Source organism: Falco naumanni, chromosome 1, assembly GCF_017639655.2.
Source record: "Falco naumanni isolate bFalNau1 chromosome 1, bFalNau1.pat, whole genome shotgun sequence".
Classification (NCBI taxonomy): domain Eukaryota; kingdom Metazoa; phylum Chordata; class Aves; order Falconiformes; family Falconidae; genus Falco; species Falco naumanni.
Window position 1 is genome coordinate 119,943,929 of NC_054054.1, and position 18,991 is coordinate 119,962,919.

The following is an 18,991-nucleotide window of genomic DNA, read 5'->3' on the forward strand; positions in this document are numbered from 1 at the left end:
GAAGGGGAGGAGTTGGGGCCTTCAAAAGTGAAATAAAAACCCCAAAGTGACCCACTGTGCGGTGGAAAGGAGAGGAGCCCTGTGTCCCCGAGCCACCCCCGGCCCCTGCTCAGCACCCTGGAGCTGAGGGACAAGAGCGTGGGAGATGGAGGAAACCCCGGGGGATTTGCTCTGCCCCAGCCCCACGGTGCTGCTCAGGGCCTGGGGAGCAGAAGTGGCCACGGGGTTATGGGAGGGTGAGAGCCTGAGGGTGCAGGTCAGCCAGGGCAGGGCAGCTGCAGGCCTGGGTTGCTCCAGCATTGCAGCAGGGCTGCTGGTGCTGGGCAGAGCCAGCTCCCGGGATCATCCCGGGGAGCGTGGCACAGAGGTGCCATCGGTGTTTCTCACTGCTGGGCTTCAGGGCCTGGCAAAGGTCCTATGGGCAACCAGCATCACGTTTAACTGTGCTGCAGCCGGGCGAGCAAGGAAGCGCGGGCAGCATTCCCACGGGACACAGCCCTCCTGGGCAGCTCAGCACCGCAGCCCTGCTGCAGGGAACCCCAGCAGCTGAGAACCCCCCGCGTGCTGGGGGTGGCCATGCTCTGGCTCCACGGGCCGAGCAGAGGGTGGGCTCATTTGTTTCCTCCACTTGGCTGAGCATTCGCCCGCAGCCACTCAGCCCTGAGAAAGGCAGCAGAGAGGAATCCCACGGCAGCCGGCGGCAGATGCCTGTGGAGAGGAAAACCAGGGCAAGTGTGTCACGGTATGGCCCCAAGGACAGGGGGGTTCATCGCCTGTGGCCTCTATGTGGCACAGCCCCCCCTTGGCAAGGGGGTTGTGAGCAGTGCAGCCCCACAAGCGTGCGTGTTTGCGGGGGAGACAGAGGGGGACATATTTTGGGAACACTGCCCTAAGTCAGGAAACAAAACCCAGCTCCAAGAAGGCTGGTGTGAGCACAGGACCGCGATAAGGAAGAAAAGCAGCAGCAAAGGAAACAGCCAGTGCTGCTTTGGGTCCGGCAGCACCCGCGGGGTGCCAAGGCACTGGCAGCACCGTTGCACCGCAGCTGCATCCTCCTGCCAGGGCCTTTTGCAGCTCGGCGTGACGTTAAGGGAGCTCAGGCTGGAGGGGGGAAAGCAGAAAAGAGCCAGCGTCTGTTTGTGTTGAAGCCATCCAGCATTTTTTGCAGACATCAGCCAAGTGGCAGCAGCAATGCCATTGGTGGGAAGACAGAGTTATTTGGGGAATGCTGGACTCCGCACCATGAGAACAGCAGGGGAGGAGGTTGGTTTTAATTTAACAGGCCATGTTTACTCTTCCCCTCTCACCTTTGGACTGTCTGAAATGTGCAAGGAAAGCCTCAATGGGGAGGAAGGGGCTTGCGGGTGCTTCCCCCTCCCTATGGCTGCTCCCAGGGCCCCCCTGGCCCCACTGCTCTGCAGAGCCTGGATGCAGCAGCCTCCCACGTTGCAGACCCGGGGCAGGGATTTCTCACGCAATAATAATAAAATAATAAAAAAAACAGGCAGATGAAAAGCCTTGAAAATACACAGCTTTAATCTATAAACTTGCAAAGAGAGACCCGGGAGCAGAGCAGAGGTGAAGGCGGCAACAAGGCAGGTGGGAGGTGAAGGCAGCCAGGGAAGGTGCTAGGAGGGATGGATGTGCCAGACTGTCCCCAATTCCTACATGCAGCAGTGCCATCCCCTTCACAGCTCCCCTTCACATCAGCTCTTCAGCTACATAACCAAATATTCACCGTCACTGCCCCAGGTAGTGCCCAGGGGAGCCGGCAGCGTGCTGGCAGGGTCAGGCTGAGCACTGGGGATGTGCAGCAATGCACAAGGCTTGCACCCCGCCAGTGCCCAACGTAGCAGCGTTTGCTGGCAGAAGCATCTCAGGCATCTGCTCTCCAGAGAGTGGGTTTCAGCTGCTATTTGCCAGCAGCAGGAAGAAACAGTTGTATTACATGTGCAGCGACGGCAGAGAAACCCAGCCTGCCCTGGGAGCCGGCAGGCAACAGCAGCCCCAGGCCACTGCAGACACCTCCACCCCACCAGCTCCAGCCTGCGTGAGGCCAGAGATGGTTTTGTCTGGAGGGATTGAAAAGAAAAAGGATTTTCTCTCTCTTTTTTTTTTTTTTTTTTTTTTAAAGTCTCTAATTCCTGTGGCAACAAGAAGGGGGGAAATAAATGTTTTTCCAAATTGCCATGTGTACTAGAAGTGCCCCAAGTGTCGTTTGGGTGCTCCCTGGGCAGTTTGATTTCTCATGCCAGCTGCATGGGCAGGGAACAGGCTTGGCTAGATGCTTCCCCATCCCAGCCCTTCCCTCGGCAGAACCCAGACACAACCAGGGTATCACTGCCCTCGTGGCAGCAGGAGGATAAAAGCCGATGGCAGCAACTGCAGCAGTGAGGAGCCACAGCCAAGTGTGGGCACTGGCTGCACCCAGGTGTGGGGCAGCCTGGGGGGCAGAGCCAAGGCTCCCTGGAGGGAAGCAATAGCCCAGCAGCACCAGGGACACAGGGGCTGGATTAGACCCTTCCAGCCAGATGGGAGCAGCGCTGGGAGCAGGGATGGCTGCAGGGGAGGGGACGGCCGGGGGCTGCACAGGTACTCATCCATGGTGCACACACAGCCCCTGCAGCCGCTCCAAGGGGCTCTCAGCCAGGTGTGGGGCTGTATCCTGCATCCTGCTTGGCTGATGGGGGCAGCACTGTGGCTTGCTGGCCCGGCTGGCAGTCATCACACTGCAGTTGTTGTCCCAGTGGCACACAGTAAGCTCTAGGCATTGCCCCACAGGGCAGCAGGATCTGGCCCCTGGTCCTTGGTGCCGGGACGATGGCTCTCCTTGTGCACTCTCTGCTCTGTCATATTGTCCCGTCCATGCTTGGCTTGTCAGAACCTGATTCCCTCAGGTGCTTGAGGGTAGGATTGGGCCCCTGCTCTGCCTCCTTCCTGCCTGCACCCCCAGGGCTGCCAGCTCCTCCTGGTCGCTCTCAGGCAAAGGCACAGCAGCTGGATTTCTTCTTCTGTGACTCGATGTAGTCATGGATCTGGAAGCGGGGCTCGTCTGGCGGCTGCATCGCGCGCTGCTTCAGCTCCCTGGGGTGGTGGGGCCATGTTACCTCCACCTGCCCCCTCGAGTGCTGGTGCAGGAGGCAGTGGGGCTGCAGGGGACACCTCCCTTGCCAGGTCCCCTGGCCCCAGGTACTCACTTGGCAATGGCCAGGAAGGCCAGCTCCACGTTCATGCCTGTCTTGGCGCTTGTCTCCATGAAAGGCACCCCGTACTCCTGCAAAGGCAGCATGGCCCCATCAGCAGCCAGCCCTGAAATTCCCTCCTGCCCCTCCAAATCATCCCTGTCACCTGGCTGAGGTTTGGGGACAAGGTGCCCTCCCCTCCCTGCCTTGCCCTAGGTTTTGTGTGCAAGTGGCTGCCACGCTGCCCGTGCTAGAGCCAGGCAGGTCTGGGCACCCATCAGAGGGGGTGGCACAGCTGCATGGGGACCCTGAGTGAGGTACAGTTTTCAGGGGGGGCTGCAGTTGCATTAGACCACAGCACAGCTCACCCTGGCCAGCGATGCTCCATCCTCTGTCCTCACAGCCCTCTCGCTGCTCACATCAGCCTGCCAAGAGAAGCAAAGTGTCACCACATACCAGGGCCAGCTGGCACCCTGGGGGCATCTGACAAGCAAGCATCGTGGGGTGGGCAGGGGGCTGCCAGGAACTGGGGGCATCAGGGACCTGGGAACATCCAGTGCCCAGAAGAGAATCCAGGACCTGTTGAGCATCTGGGACCAGAGGGCATCAGGGATGTGAGAAGGGCATCCAGGACCTGGGGACACTGGGGATCTGAGGCAGCATCAAGTACCTGGAGCCATGCAGGATTCAGGGAGGCTTCTCATACCCTGTTGGGTGTCAAGTACCCAGCATCATCCAGGCCACATCCAGTCCCAGGGGAAAATCCGGCACCCAGTCAGGCACTGGGCAGCCGGCAGCGTCTGGGACCCTTGAAGAGAACCTAGGACCTGGTTGGGCATCTGAACCTTGGGGCTGGCGGTATGTCTAGGACCTGGGTGGGCATCCCATACCCAGAAGCTTCCCGCACCGGGAGCATCCCATACCGGGAGCCTCAGCCTTGTGCTGCCCCCTACTGGCTGCCGGGGACACTGCCCGCCCCCCCCCCCCCCCCCCCCCCCCCCCCGATCCCCCAAACGTCTGGTGTCACCTCAGGGTCTAACTGTGCTCAGAAAGCAGCAGAGCCTGGCGGAGGGTGCAGGCAGGGTGCACCCAGCCAGCAGGCAGAGCACCCACCGAGCCCCATCCCTCCACAGCTACAGGGCCAGCACGGCACAGCACAGCATGGCACGGCATGGCATGGGGTGAAGGGGGACCTTGTACACACCTTATTGCCCAGCAGCATGATGACCACATCCTTCTGGGCATACTCGTGGATCTCCGTCAGCCAGGCCTGCAGGGCATCATCAGGGTGAGCAGTACCCCCATCCCTCCCCTCTCAGCCCTCACAGCCCCCACCACAAGGACTGGAAAAACAACTTTTTTGGGGGATGGGAACCATTCCAGCATCACAGCCGCCAAACAGTCCTGAAAACGCCCCGTCTCCTGGCTGCAGCCCAAGCTTGCATGTAGTTCATGTCCATCCCAAACCGCGTGTTCTCCCTCCAGCCATTTACCATGTCCCTAAACAAAACTCACCCAGCCATGCAGCACCCAGCCTGGCGCCCCAGGGACAAGCTCCCAGCTGGCCGGGTCTGGACAAAACATCCAGCACTTATGTGTAAAACAGGCTTCAAACTGCCCCAACCACCCACCAAGCCAAGCAGGGCACGCATGACCCAGATCTCTGGGGAGAAACACACTCCTGATCCACAGAGGGGACTCACGCGGATGTTGTCGAAGGACATCTTGCTGGTGATGTCGTAAAGCAGCAGCAGGGCTGGAAGGGAAGAGGCAGAGGCATTGCCCCCTGCAGGGATGTGCTCCAGCCAGTCTCCCCCATCCCTGCTGGAACCCAAACCCACCTTGGGCATCCCTGTAGTAGGCGTGGGTGACACTGCGGAAACGCTCCTGTCCTGCCGTGTCCCATATCTGCTGGGAAGCAGCCCCAGTGAGTTTGGGGAGGGGGAACCCCCCCCAGCTGGGGATGCCTTGTGGCTCCTGGCCCAGCTGGACCACCGGGTTCCAGCAATCTGGCTGGGAATTGCTCATTTCCTCCTAAAACTCACCTGCAGTTTCACCTTCACACCATCCACCGCCACCACTTTGTTCTGCAGAAGAGAAGGAGAGCATGTCCATCAGCCCAAAGGTGGGTGCCAGCTAGCCCTGGTGTGCCCAGGCCCCTCAGCTGCTCTCCCCTGGCCGGTGGGATGAAGCCAGGCTGCCTATGGGGCTGGACATTGAAACCTCATTGCTACAAACCCTGGTCCTGCTGGGGGCTGTGATGCTGCATGATGGCTACAGGGACATCCCAGAGCAGCATCCCCTCATGCCAGGGTGAAAAAGAACCGAATCAAGTCCTGATGGAGACAGGACAGCAAGATCCCAGCCTGCTTTGGATCTGGTGCCTCACTCATCTCTTCCAGCCAGCACCCTTGTCCAGTAGCTCCTGAGTTCCCTAAGGAGCTGGGTAACGAGGCAGGCTGGCCTGCAAAATGCAGGGATGCTGACCCCGGGCTTGCAGCAGCCCCTGACGCATGGCCAGGGGAAGTTCAGCAGAGCTGGGGAAGTGGGGAGGTCTTGCCTGAACTACGAGCAAATATGCATTTCTCAATAACGTCTTGCTGTGCTTTTATAATGTTTGCCCACCATAAAGCCCTGACCCTTCTCCCAGGATTCCTCCGCTCCACGTGCTGAAGGAACCACCGCTGCACTAAAATTTGGGCTGTTTGCAGCAATCTGAAGCCTTTGGATGCCACAGGCTGCCTTGGTGACACTCAGGCTTCCTTGCTGATGAGAGCTTTGTTTGGCCCTTAAATGTGGTTGCAAAGACTGAGCTGGGAGGTTGCAGGTAGCACATAGCTTTATCTAGCACGGCAGGAAGAAATCTCCTGGGTTAGGGTGGTTTGCAGGCAGGCAGCCAGGCTGGGTCCAGGGAAGGGAAAAGGCATTTGCAAGTGAGCAGAGAAGGCAATTACTGGGGTTTAAACAATCGCTGTACCCAACTTGGAAGCACAGGAACTTCTCTCCAGGGGCCAGAAGAAAGAAAAGCAGGAGTTACTGATGTGCTATTTTAAGACTTTTTAAAGAATTGTACTTGGAGGGATGAGTCTGGAAAGAGAAGACCCCTATAAATAATTTAGTTGCCTGGAATTGTTTGAAATGGAAATTCGGCCAATGTGGAGATGACAAAATTTAAGAAAACAGGCTGAATAGAATGAAAACACACCCTAGGAGACTCTGGAAGTTACCTACTAGCAGCAAGCCGTGAGCTGCTGGAGGGGGAGGCTTATACAAGGCAGAGAGGGTACCTACAAGCTGGCAACACCCCTGGGCATGCTGTGGGACACAGAAGATTTTCCTTCTTCCATCACTTCGTTGGAAGAACAGGCCACAAGACCCTTCCAAAGCAAACCCGCAGCCCTTGCCTCTAAACTCTGCTCACCAACGCCCCAGTCCCCCCCTGCAAGACAAGAGCAGCAAAGGCAGCAGAAAACTGAAGCAGCTGCAGCCGTGGAGGCAGCGGAAGCGCTGACCGCACTTGGCACGTGTCGGCAGCGGTGGCAGAGCCCTGTCCGGGGACACCCCCGTGACTTCCAGCCTGAAGAAATGCCCCTTTTCCCTGTGCTGCAAACAGCTCTGCCTACCCGTGCATCCCCAGAGAAACCCCGCAGCTGAAATTTTGTGAATAAAGAGCAGCAGGAGGGTTTAAGCAGGATCCAGTGACCTTAACACCTCCACAGCAGCCAATTTCAGCCCTTTCAAGGCACAAAAATTACAGCAACCAGCATTTGTGCCTGCCAGCCATTGGCCTCAGCCTGGCGGTGCAGTGTGCCAGCCACCCACCACATACCTCCAACCTACGCACCTGGCTGGGGTGGGCTAAACCAAGACTGTTTGCTGATTTAAAGGCAAGAGGTGATGCTTCCAGCAGACTTTTCCATCTGTTATCACTCTCCCAGGGAGAGGTAGAACGGTTTCAGCAAGTGCCTGTTGCTGATTGGGAGATTTAGGGTGCAGAGGCTGGAACCCCCCCGTTCTCCCTTCTCAGCACCCTGTCCTGGCTGAGGTGTGGGTAGGGGGAGGCGAGGGGCCGGCAACCATGGTGGTCTCACCCGGAAATCTATGCCCACGGTGGCTATGAACGTCCCGGAGAGAAAGGCCCCATCTTTGAACTGGAGTAGGAAGCAGGTTTTCCCCACGCCCGAGTCTCCAAGTAACATCACCTGCAAGATGGGCGCAGGGAGAGTGTCAGCAGGATGGGGAGGGGGCAGCGTCCCTGGGTGGTGCTGAGAACACCCCCCCTAGTCCCTTGTGTCCCTCTGTTTCTTTCCCCAGTGATGATCCTGCCAGGTCCAGGGAGCCCTGTGAGAGCTGGGGGTGGGATGGGACCCCTGAGGGTGCAGCTAGGCGATGCCCCAGGGCAATGGAGCAGCCCCCAGCCCCCAAAGAGGGGGAGAACGGAAGAGGAGAGCTGGTGCGAAGATGGGTACCACAGCAAGAAGAGAAGTCTCCTGGCCAGCCCCTGGCTGCCTCCCAGTCCAGGAGGCTCCTGGAGAACCAACCACAGCTCGCAGACATGCAGAGCCACGTCGGCCCATGCTTTGCCCCGGTCCTGGGTGCACTCAGCCCAAGGGCTGATGCATGGCTCGGGCAAACCCCACTGTGTCCGGGATTCTCATCCTATCAGTGCCCAGGGCTCTGCCTGCTGCAGACACCAAAGCAAACACGGTGCCTTTTCCCCTCCTGCTAAGCAAACAGGCTCAGCCAGGGCTCCCCGGCCGCTCTGACACCACCAGACCCAGGCAGGCAGCAGCCAGGACTGATGCTGGTCTCCACAAGCACAGCTTTACTAGACGCCCTGGCGCTGTGCTGCCCTTCCTGCTTGGCCCAGCAATCATTAACCTGATACTGACTGCATCTATCCCCTGTCTAAAAATGGAAACGAGCGAGCAGGACTCCAGCGAGAAGGTCCACCCCTGCAAACCCACCCTGTGGGGCTGCTGGAGCCTGCAAAGCAAACCCACATGTTCCCACTGTCCCCGGGCCAGGCAAATGCAGTGGGCCACAGCCACCCTCTGCAGGGGTGGCACGGCAGATGCTCTGTGGGCCAGCCCAGCCAGAGCTGGGGGCTGGAAATGCTCTGCCTCCTGCCAATTCACCTTGCTGGTCAAATCCTTCCCCAGGACACCCCCAACCCAGCTGAGGCTGGAGGGCAGCTGGGAACACCACTGAATTCTGCCTCCACCTCCCTTTGAATCAAGCTGGCAACTTATTTCCTCCCTCCAAGACAAAAATTGCCCTCCACTGAAAGGAGTCAGAGCAGAGAGGATAAAGGCAAAGGAATAAAAGCAGTTTAGGGAAGGCAGCATCGCACAGGATGGCTTTGGGAGCCAGCTCAGGGAGGCAGTGGGAGGTCTGGGGGCTGGCACCCTCTGTGCTGGGCTCAGCCTGAGGCTGCTTATTAAAATTTTTGGATAAAAGGTTCATCGGTGCTGTGCCTTCCCTGTGCAGCTGGGAAGAGGAGGGTGGTTCCCCAGGGCGACTTTGAGCTGGGCTGGGGAAGAGAGGGGTTTTCTGGGAGGAGGGCTCCCACCCTGATGCCTGGCAGGGGCACAGGGGCACTGGCAGTGTTGGGGGGCTGCGGGGTGGGTGTAGCGCTGGCTGGGCACAGGGGCATTGGCAGTGTGGGGGGCTGCAGGGTGGGTGTGGGGCTGGCTGGGCACAGGGGCACTGGCAGTGTGGGGGGCTGCGGAGTGGGTGTAGGGCTGGCTGGGCACAGGGGCATGGGCAGTGTGGGGGGGCTGCAGGGTGGGTGGGGGGCTGGCTCGCCTCCTGGGCACACATGCTGGCCCCCCCACCCCTGTGCCTTTGGGATGCCGCGATGGGCTGGATGGGGTCCTGCTTCCCCTGCCCTGTAGCATGGGGGGCGCCGCTGCTCGGGCTGGCAGGGCCCCCCTTGCCCGGAGGAGGGAAGGACGGGCTTTCAGAGGGCAGTGCTCGCCCGTGCCCCCCCAAAGGAGTCCTGCTGCCCACCAAGCCGAGAGCCCCAAAAGCACCATTCCTGCAGCTGGGCACCCCACCGCCCCCCAGGGCAAAGACCCGCCCCCCGGGTAGGGACCCCTATCTCCACCTCCCGGGCAGGGACCCCCATCTGCTAGATCTGGGACCCCCCGGGGCGGGGGCGGGCAGGGCTGGGGGGGGGCTTAGCTGGGGCCGCCGCCTCCTTCTCCTTCCCCTTCCCCTTCCCCGGCCCGCAGCCGCTTCCTGCGCGCGATCGCGGCAGCGGAGGAAGCGGTTGGTCCCCGGGACCCCCCCCGGGACCCCGCTGGGTCGGGGGGCGAGCTCCAACCTCCACCCCGGGCAGGGCTTGGGGGCTGCGTCCTTGCTTCCCCCGCCGCACCCCGCGCCGCCTCTCACCTTGCCGGCCAGCTCGTAGTCCCGGGGCAGCGCTGGGGGGTCCCCGTTTCCCACCGGGGGGTCCCCGTTTCCCACCGGGGCGTCCCCGTTCCCCGCCGGGGGGGTCCCGCTCCCCGCCGCCCCGCCGGGGCCGCTCATGGTGCGATCGAGCGGAACCTCGGCGGCCCCACCCGGCCCGCCTTCCTCCTCCTCTTCCTCCTCCTCCCCGGTCAATGCCACCCCCGAGGCTGTGCCCCGGCCGCCTCCCTGCCCAGTCCGGCCACGGAGTGAGGAAGAGGAGGCTCAACGCTGGAAACCTGCCCCCCACCCCGAGGACCGCGGGGTGCCTGGGTTTGCCGGGCTCCGACAGCACCGGAGGGCGGGGAAAGCCCCAGCGTGTCCCTTGGGCACATGGAGGGGAGAGGAAGAACCGTTCATCCCACAAGTGAACAGCCCCCCAGTCCTCCGCAGAGTGTGAGGATGGAGACCCCAGTGCTACCAAATCACCCCTGCCACTCTGGGACAGTAGCCCCTGCTCCCACCCCACCAGCCCACCCAAGGGTGGGAGGTTTGTCCTGTCTGCTGCAGCCTCGATGGCTGCTGAGCTGGGCCCTGGGCCCCGGGTTACCACCAAGGTTCGGTGAAGCCAGGAGGAAGCCAGGAGCAGCAGCTGGTAGCCAGAAGCCACGCTGCCATGAGCCCATTCAGCAGCACCGCATCTCTGCCGGGATGGTTGCTGGGGCTGCCGCTCTCCCTGGCTGCTTACAGCCCCCAGAATCATACATACATACATACATACATACATACATACATACATCGGCCCAGATCATGGTGTGCTTCGTTTGGAAACAGCCCAAGCACGGCAATGCAGGAGAAGTCCCAGGAGAGAGCCAGGGATGTTGTGTCACCCAAAATCTCACTCCACGAACCCCTATCCCCAAGTCCATGCACTACAGCTACCCAGGGCCTTCAGGCTTACAGGCACTGCTCCACGGAGAGGAACCTTCAGCCCCCTCTGATCTATTTTTCCAGGGACCCCCAGCCCATCTCCCCCATGCCAGGACTAATCCCAGTGCAAACCCCCAGCCCCACTCACGCCGCTGGGATTCAGGCACGTGGGGATCCCATGCAGAGCCGTGCCCCTCACCGCTCTCCAGGAGAAGGCCACGCACAGCTGCAGGAGGTCTGATGGCAGAGATGCCCACTGCGATGGCACCCACCTCCGCACCTTCCCTGGCTGCCAGGTCCTGCTCCAGACCAGCCTTACTCTGCCCCTCGGGAAAGGGAACCTGTATTTCCAGTCCTGTAACTGTGCTCAGACCCAGCCAGGGGATTTATAGTTTATATACGCTCTTTGGCCAGGAAAGTGCCGCAACTGAAGGCTGGAGGCACTTGGAGCTCCTGGAAAGGGCTGAGTTCCCCTGCAGCTTTCTGGGGGCGGGGGGGGGCTGGAAGGGTATGGCAAACTGTGCTGGTGCTCACGGAGTTGCCTAGGCAGGAAAAACGCCTGGCTGAGCATCACCTCCCCACGCTGTCCTTTGCTGCAGGGGAAACGGAGCCAGCAAAGGTGGACAGCATGGCTGAGCATCCTCTGCCTGCTGGCATTGCCCACAGCGGCACCCTCAGCTGCCAGCCCCTGGGCTGCTTGGCCTCAGATCCCCTGTGCTGGTACCACATGTTTCCCTGCTTCCTTGGCCTGGACTAGAGAGAAAATCCCCGTGGGTAACAGGCTCCTCGTGGGCAATAACCATCCCATGGGTACCAGCCTCTTGCTGAGACCCAGCCTTGCTGCGGATGCTGGAGGGATGCCAGCCTGGCTGTGCAGTGAAGTCTCAAGTGCTGTCTCTGTCCCGGGCTCCTTCAGGAGAGGGGACACATACATCAGAGCCGCTTGCTGGCCCTGCAGCAGCTCCACAAATAGTGCTGGATGGTGGCCGAGTGCTCTTCCCAGGAGCTGCCGCCAGCTGCCTGACTTTTCCCAAGGGCCCCAGGCTGCAGAGGCAGGACACAGGCTGGCTTCTTGCCGGGAGAGCAGGGCTGCTCCAAAGGCAGCTTTCCTGGTGTGATGCAAAAGGCTGCACTCAGGCACAGGCCCACCAAGGGTTTTGAGACATGAAGCCTCATCCATCCTCCATCCCTCCCAGCAGCCTGAAGTGCACCTGCTCCCAGCTTGCCAGCAAGCACGCAGCCAGACCGGGCCCCTCATCCAGCAGCACCGAAGCAAATTCTCTCAATTCTTTGTGCTTAGCACCACCAGATTCATAGAACCATAGATTATGAGTACCCAAATAAAACTGTTTCCCCAAGGGTGAGCAAGGTTGCACAGCCCAGGGAAGAGGGACTAAGTTCTTACCGTAAACCCAATGCCCACAGTGGCAGAGAAGGAGCCAGGAATGAACTTGCCCTGGTCAAACTGGACCAGCAGAGATGTCTTCCCCACACCGCTGTCTCCGACCAGGATTGTCTGCAAGAACCAGGCAGAGGCATTGGTGCATGACAGCAGGCAATGCAATACCAGAGCCTGCAGGCACAGGTGTACAGCTGGGAGCCGGGTGTTTGGGGAGAGGTTGCTTGGGGGGATGCGGCAACTAACACAGCATGATTGGGAGGGACTAGTCCAGCCCCAGATCATGGTGGAGACGTGGGCCCTGTGTGAGCCCCATGGCAGTCCCCCCTGCACAGACTTGCTCAGCAGCAGGTTGTCCCCATGGGCTGCTGGATGCCAGTGCCATGGCCAGATGGCTCATCCCGCTGTGTCCTGTTCTTTGCTGTCACCTTTGGTCCTGCCACCTGCCTGAGAGGGAATCTCCACCCCTCTGACCATCTCTGTAATAAATGAAATATGTCCCAGGCTGAGCTTCAGGCATGAGCCCACCGTGCCCTCTCCAAATGCAGAGAGGTGGAAGAGAAAGCAAAGTGCAGCCCATCATGCAGAGCGAGCAGGAGAGACAGCCTTGCCCTGGCTTGGGAATCAGCTTTGGCTCGCACAGCCCTGGTGGAAAACCTCTTTGGGAGGACTCTGGCAGTGCTGGATTAGGTCCAAAACCATCTAGTAAAAAGAGCATCTCCTGCCGCTGCTGCATGCAGCCGCTGCCACAGCCACACAGCCTCTCCAGGGTACTGGGTTGTCTTCATGCTGCATTAATGTCATGGACCTGCAGCACTCCCCGCCAGGCAGGGCACTGGGTTTGAAGTCACAGAGCCCTCCTGCCTCTCCAGCCCTCCATGGGGAGCCCCAGGACTCTCCCACAGGGAGCAAAGCTTGCTTGTCCCAGAGCAGAATGGACAAGGGAGCTGTGCAGGTGTCAGAGCTGGAGCACTGCCATCACCTCCTGAGTAGCTCCCAGGCTGCCAGCCCATGGCCTTGGTACCCACACTGCATCCCTGAGGAGCCCATCCTCCTTTCTGCTCCTGCCTGCGTTCCTCCAAATCCCTGACCTAAGGGAGACCAACAGTGCAAACACAAACCCCTCCCTCCCCTCTCTGCCTGTAAATGGGTTTTGTTCTCAGAACCACCGGCATAAACATTCCCATCCTTTCAGGAAACTGAGGCACTTTCAACCTTTTTGTAGACACAGAAGTTAAAACAAACACTCTGCTAACCATCTTCTTGCTAAGAACTGGGTTTGGCTCTGACTTTCAGGACATGGGCGTTCCTGTAGCTGCACCCCTGGCAAGCACTGAGCAGTGTCCCCCCTGTCACCAGTCCCCTGCCACCTCTGAGGCTGCAGGGCTGCATTGGCAAGGTGATGAGGCTGAACCTCTTCACTCTCTGCTTTCAGTTGTGCTGCACTTTGCTGCATCTGTTGTTTCCCCCTCCTTGATTTGTGTTTAGTCTGATGCAGCTCCAGCAGTCCTGCTCCATCCTGGGGCACCTCAGCCCTTTGTCCCCAGCCCAGGTGACATCACAAAGGTCACTCTACCAGCTGAGTGGGAGATGGTGCTTCAGCATCTTCCTGACAGCCAGGGAAGCTTCCATGCGTGGATGGTCCTGTCCCTCCATCACCTCCCCTGCACCAAAGGGCCCTGGGGTGAAGCCCAGGCTGGCAGCACTTCAGGCACTGCGCATTCCCCCTTATGAAGTGCAGGGCAGATGAGCATGGAGGAATGTGTTTAATCAAGTGCCTGAACAGCCCTGGAAGATCAAGGCCTGATTTCATGCTCCAGGAGGCCACAGGGGATGCAGCCACCAAGCATGTGCCACAGTGCCTGGCACTGTGGTTCCCACCACCCCATGGACCCCGAAGGAGTGGGATGAAACCAAAAGCCAAGGAGCTTGAGGACCACAGACAAAGCAGGAACATGGACTGGCAGGAGACCAGCATCCTCCCTAGCATAAATTACCGCACCACAACCTGCCTGTGGCCTGCTAATGCCAATACACTTCAGTGAAATGCTTACTTCGGTGAATCAGCGTTTTCCCTCAGAAAAAAAAATCTCAAACCCCAAACATCGCCTGGGAAAAGCCTGACCTGCTGAGTGGAGCTATTGGCAGGAGGGAGCCCTGCACCTCTGCCAGACACAGACCTGTGTGCTGACAGGCAAGCAACCTGCGGCCAGATCCACAGCTGGATATTTCTCCCTCCTCCCTCCCTAACTAGGCATGAGGCTGCTTTTGGGTCACTTGTACATTCAAAGCAGCCTCATGGGCTGGGAACCTGGGCAGGATATTGGGAGGCAGAAATCTCTGGGTGAAGCCCTTGTACATGGGCCAGAGGAGCTCCATCACCTCTTTCCCTGCAGGGAATTTCTCTGCCCTTGGTTTTGCCCTGTGGCCCAGACACGTTCCCATTGCAGAGAGCAGGATCTGCCCTGGGGCAGTCACATAGGAAAATACCCCAGGAGTTCATTACCATCCGGTTCCTGCAGCCCAGCACTGCATTTTTTTGGTGTGCTGGGAGATGCAACAAGACCAGCTGTACCCTGCAGTGCTGTCTTCAGGAGCAGTTAATGCAGAGAACAGCATTAATTATAAAGGGAGGAGAACTGGCTGGAGTGAGCACCAGAAATCCTCCAGAGCCCAGGATTTACAGCGAACATGTATAAAAGGCAGACTCCCCTATCAATAATTTAATTGGGATTTATAATAGAGACAACTCATGAATTGCTTCATGACTTAATAATAATAATAGTAAAAGCTGGCCTGAATCAGCCAAGACACTTTCCTAATGACTTTAGGAAAAGCACATGGGCTCTGTGGAAACCACTGTGGCCTTCTTGGCTACCAAATAAACATAAATGAAGCATAAACCCTGCACTGTGGAGTGGGTGTGACTAGCCAGCTGTCACAGTTTATCCAATTTTGGGTAACTGTGTGTGTGTGCACCTGTAAAACTTCAGTAAAAAGTTGCAAGATTCCTTCTGGTGCTGCAGCTCCTCTCTGCATGGTGGTGTGAGGACAGAATGGTGCTTTGCCAGGGTGCATGCACAGATGAGCTGGCCAAGGGACCGAGGGAAACCTGCCCAAGACCTGGAAAACCACTTGGTGAGAGTCCCAAAGCACCACTCTTGAGCTCCAGCAAACCACACTAATTTTTGTTTCCAGCTAAAGGAAATTATTTCCATTGGGTGGGCAGAGGTAACCTCATTTTACCAACCTCTCCACAGCTCGCCTGCTCCACAGCCCCCATGGAAAAACAGGCACAGTTTGCAACACACTCCCAGGCAGACCTGTCTGCCAGCTCTGCCTAGGGAAAGAGCAAATATCCTTCCCCACACCTCAGATTGGTAGTTTTGGGGCTAATTTAGACCTAGACAAATCACCTTCCTTCAAAATCACTGCTGGCTCAGCACGGGCTGCAGGGACAAGGCAAAGCAATGGAGTGGTGAGGGCAAACTCACTCTGATCTCCCTTACCTGTGCTGGCAGCCAGCATGTAAAGGAGATATTTCAGTCTAACATGTCTAGGGAGGAGAGGTTTTGCACGGCTGTCAAGGCAGTGTAGGGAGGTGATTGCTGCATTTCCAGTGCCAGCCAAGCGGGAGATCTGGGATAGTGTGTGTGGCCTGAGGTTCCAGTTCATTTCTGCTCTTTAGCACATGGCAGCTGGACCTGAGCTAAATGTAGTTGCTAAGAGCCTGACAGGGTAAAAATACAGTCCTAGGGGATGCAGGGAGGGGTGAGGTGCCCTCCATGGGCTCTGCTGTTGCTCTCAGAGAGCTGCTGAGGCCCCAAACCCAAAGGTTTGTTCCCAGGTCAACAGGATTTATCACAACAAATTGGGGCAATTGTGTACGTGCATCTCAGCACAGCTGCCTGCAGAGCTCAGCCAGGACACACAGCACAAGGAAAGGTCTGAGAGTGAAGCTGTGGCTGTTTTTGGCCCCTTGCCACCCTGCTCTCATGGTCTCGCAGGGATGCGTTATTGTGACTTATTTTTACCTGCTTCATATAAAAAACTGTGCTGCTTCTTCTCTGCTCCAGGCAGTGCTCTAAGGCAACTTGGATGTTGCTGGATGCTGCCTTGAGCTGTCCTGTGCCGCAGGGACACCTCAGAGCTGTCCCCATGCTGTCCAGGTGCTGCTTAACCACGGCCAAGCCCCTTACGCTGGTTTGAGCCAGCGCCTGGGACCCTCTACGAGCCCCGCTGGGCCCTTGCCCTGGCAGAAGCTCTGCTTCAGCCCTGTACATAGGTAGCTGGCTCATATCACACAGCAGATTCCTGTTTGCAAACCCCGTGCTAACACCTTGGATCAACCACAGTCCAGGGGCTCGCTCTCCTCCCCCTAAGACTTGTTCCAGCTAAATGGATCTAAGCATCCAACAATAGGAAGAAAAATTTGGCAATGCTCCAAATCACCTGAAAGCAGAATCCATCTCCTTTTGTGCCAAGCAAAACTTTTCTGGAACAGCCCAGAACAAACCTCTGCTGTTCCCACTTCAATTTGCTCCTGGACTGTTTCCTCCGCAGGCCCAGGTTTAGCCACCAGCCAGAAATCACTTAACTTTTACCTTCAGTGTGCACATCTGAAATGTGATTCCTTGCTCAGAAACAAGACCTAGCAAGATATTTGCTGCCTCACATCCCTGGAGCAAGAGCAGGCTTGTTTCTGCACAACAAGCAAGCCAGCCAGGAGCGGCAGCAAAAGTACCAAGGGAAATGGCAGGGAACAGGGGACTGGGATGGTTATTTGCCTGGGCAGCTCTTCTGCCCAGAGACTCATTTCCACCAATGTCGTTCCTTAACTGCAGCAGCTCATTGCTGGAAAAGAGAGAGTTAAAGCCTTGCAAAGAATCAAAGTTTCTTGAGTCATCCCTGGAGGCATGTCCTACGTACTCAATGTACAACAGAAATGAGAGTTGCTAGTAATTGATATTTTTCTGCTAATCAAGGGCTGGGCACATTGCCCTGAGTAGAACAGGATATAGAACAGACTGGGATTTGTGAAGAGGGATCCACACAGCCCCAGCCCTTTTCCCTGCCCTGTCCCTGCTTTTCCCCTGCTCCCCGGGGGTGTTGGCCCCTGCACAGTCACTGGGGATTGCAGCAAAGCAGCAGTGAGGACAGCAGGGAGGAGTGTTGGGTGGATCTGGCAGAGATCAGCGTCTCCTCCACATCTCCTGGAGTTGCAGGGCTGGGACTGACTGCAGAGAGCAAAAGCCCTGCTCCAGCCGAGCCTGAGCCATGCACGTCTGGTGGGGAAAGCAGCAGCCCTGGTACCTCCGTGCAAGGTGGAGTTACAAAACATGCTTCCAGGGACCCGCAAAAGAGAAGGATTTTAGAGCAAGGAGAGCAGGGATGGACGTCTCTTGGGACACCGCTATTTCACTGCAGGGAAGTGCCAGCTCCTTAGGCTGTCTCTGGCGAACAGAGCCCCGGGGTGCAGCTCCCCCACACACACCTCGGAGCACGCACAGGACTGCGGGAGCAGCTGAACGCCGGCTCCGGATTGTGCCGCGGGGCTGGCCCCTTTCCAGCGCTCCTGCCCGCTTTGCTTTCCAAACACGCCCGATCCCGCCGCCCCCCTCCCCAACATCACCTGGGGGTGGCGGAGGCCGGGGCTGAGCCCTGCGGGTTGCCCAGCCCCGGCAGCCGCGGTGTGTGGGGGAAGAGCTGCGGCCGCATCCCCCCCGCACCTCGCCAGGATTTGGGGGGGAGGGGGGGGGCGGGACGGGGGATGGATCACCGGGGGAAGAGGAGCGAGAAGGGGGGAGGGACAGAGTTTGTCGGGGAAGTTCAAGCAGGCGCCCTGCACCGGCGGTTGCTGTCACACCGCCCCGGCATCCCCCCCCCCACGCCGCGCACTTCGCAGCCCCCTCCCCGGTTCCCCCCCCCTACCTTGTGCAGCAGGGCCTCGTTGTAGCCAGCCCCCCCCGGGCCGGCGGCGCGGGCCTCCATGGCCGAGGAGCATGGGCCGGCTCCCGCCGCCGGGAGGGACAGGGCTGCTCCTGCAGCACCGCGGACAGCGCCCGCGCCGCCCTCAGCACCGCGGACAGCGCCCGGCCCCGCCCGGCCCGGCCCGGCCCCGTTCGCCCCGCCCTGCCCGGTCCGGTCCCGTTCGCCCCAGTCCCGTCCGTCCCGGTCCGGCGCGGCGCGGCTCGGCTCGGCTCAGCACAGCACGGCTGGGGTCGGCCTGCTTGGGTTCTATTCAGCACCGCCCGGCTCAGCTTGGCCCGGTCCAGTTCCCCGCAGGACAGCGGAGCGGTGCCAGGTTCGTCGCCGCCGCCGTGCTCGCCCCCTCGCAGGGTTCCCCCGCCCGGAATGGGGGGCAGGCGGGGGGAGGCCAGTCCCGCCCTGGGGCGGGGAGGCCGTGGGAGCTCCGGTCCACGCAGGCAGGAGCCGCGGCAGTTTCCGCAGAACGGCTGGTCCCTCTCTAGCCCCCACGCCCCACCTCCGTTTGCCGTGGTAGAAGGGCAGAGCCGGGGCTCCCTGCCCTCGCCACCGGGAGACGCTGCCCTCCCTCCCGGGTGAGAGGCATGCACGGTACGGCCAGGCGGGTTTGGAAGGCAGCCCTGCGCAGAGAGGCTTCTTGCTGCCAGCTCCCATCACTTGCTGAGCAGAGAGCACGAAGCCAGGTCCACGCTCTACTCCAGCTGTGCTCCACGCCCGGCTCGCTGGTGCTTCACCTTGGGGAGCCCCATACTCGCACCAGGGCTGCCCCAGCTGACCCCCCTCAGCCATCAACCCAAACAGCCCTGGGGCATCCACAGGCAGTGACACAGACGCAGACCTGTGTGGTCCCCAGGGCGAGCGGTGTGTCACCCCAGGGAGCAGCAGTGGCTTGTGCTAGCCAGGCCACTTCAGCTTCAAGTGGCGCTAACCTGAGCCTGGCTACCCTGGCAGCTCCCCTTTGGAAACCCACTGCATTCACAGAGCCCAGTTAGGAGCCTGCTTGGAGTGAAAAACAAACTGTATTTAGAAACAGGAGGAATTTGTGTCTAAACCTGGAGGTGACAATCAATATCTCATTGAGATCCTTTTCTTTACAACTCCC

The 18,991-nt window shown here is 59.2% G+C and overlaps 1 protein-coding gene across 8 annotated transcripts; it reads right to left on the bottom strand.

The window, feature by feature from the left end:
• Window positions 1-1,518: 1,518 nt before the first annotated feature.
• On the bottom strand, window positions 1,519-18,465 carry RAB37 (RAB37, member RAS oncogene family). 8 transcript variants are annotated; one of them, XM_040581760.1, is made up of 10 exons: window positions 17,836-18,461; window positions 11,911-12,021; window positions 7,274-7,384; window positions 5,228-5,269; window positions 5,024-5,093; window positions 4,886-4,938; window positions 4,387-4,452; window positions 3,551-3,607; window positions 3,198-3,274; window positions 1,519-3,084 (listed from the first exon to the last, which is right to left on the bottom strand). In XM_040581760.1, exons 1-10 carry the CDS (start codon window positions 17,893-17,895, stop codon window positions 2,979-2,981), a joined length of 753 nt encoding a protein of 250 aa, XP_040437694.1. In that variant the 5' UTR covers window positions 17,896-18,461; the 3' UTR covers window positions 1,519-2,978. The 8 variants fall into 8 exon arrangements, with proteins under 8 accessions (XP_040437694.1, XP_040437695.1, XP_040437697.1 ...); XM_040581761.1 differs by having other exon boundaries at window positions 5,024-5,090; window positions 17,836-18,455; XM_040581763.1 differs by lacking the exon at window positions 7,274-7,384 and having other exon boundaries at window positions 17,836-18,455.
• Between the last annotated feature and the right edge of the window lie 526 nt (window positions 18,466-18,991).

What these genes read in the sequence shown, in the direction of transcription:
- RAB37 (XM_040581760.1), bottom strand. Translation starts at nt 17,895, where the DNA reads ATGGAGGCCCGCGCCGCCGGCCCGGGGGGGGCTGGCTACAACGAGGCC. An exon ending in CTGTGGGCATTGGGTTTACG is followed by an intron (nt 7,385 to 11,910) that starts GTAAGAACTTAG and finishes CCCATCTTGCAG; the next exon opens with GTGATGTTACTTGGAGACTC. An exon ending in ATGGAGCATCGCTGGCCAGG is followed by an intron (nt 3,275 to 3,550) that starts GTGAGCTGTGCT and finishes CTGCCTTTGCAG; the next exon opens with GAGTACGGGGTGCCTTTCAT.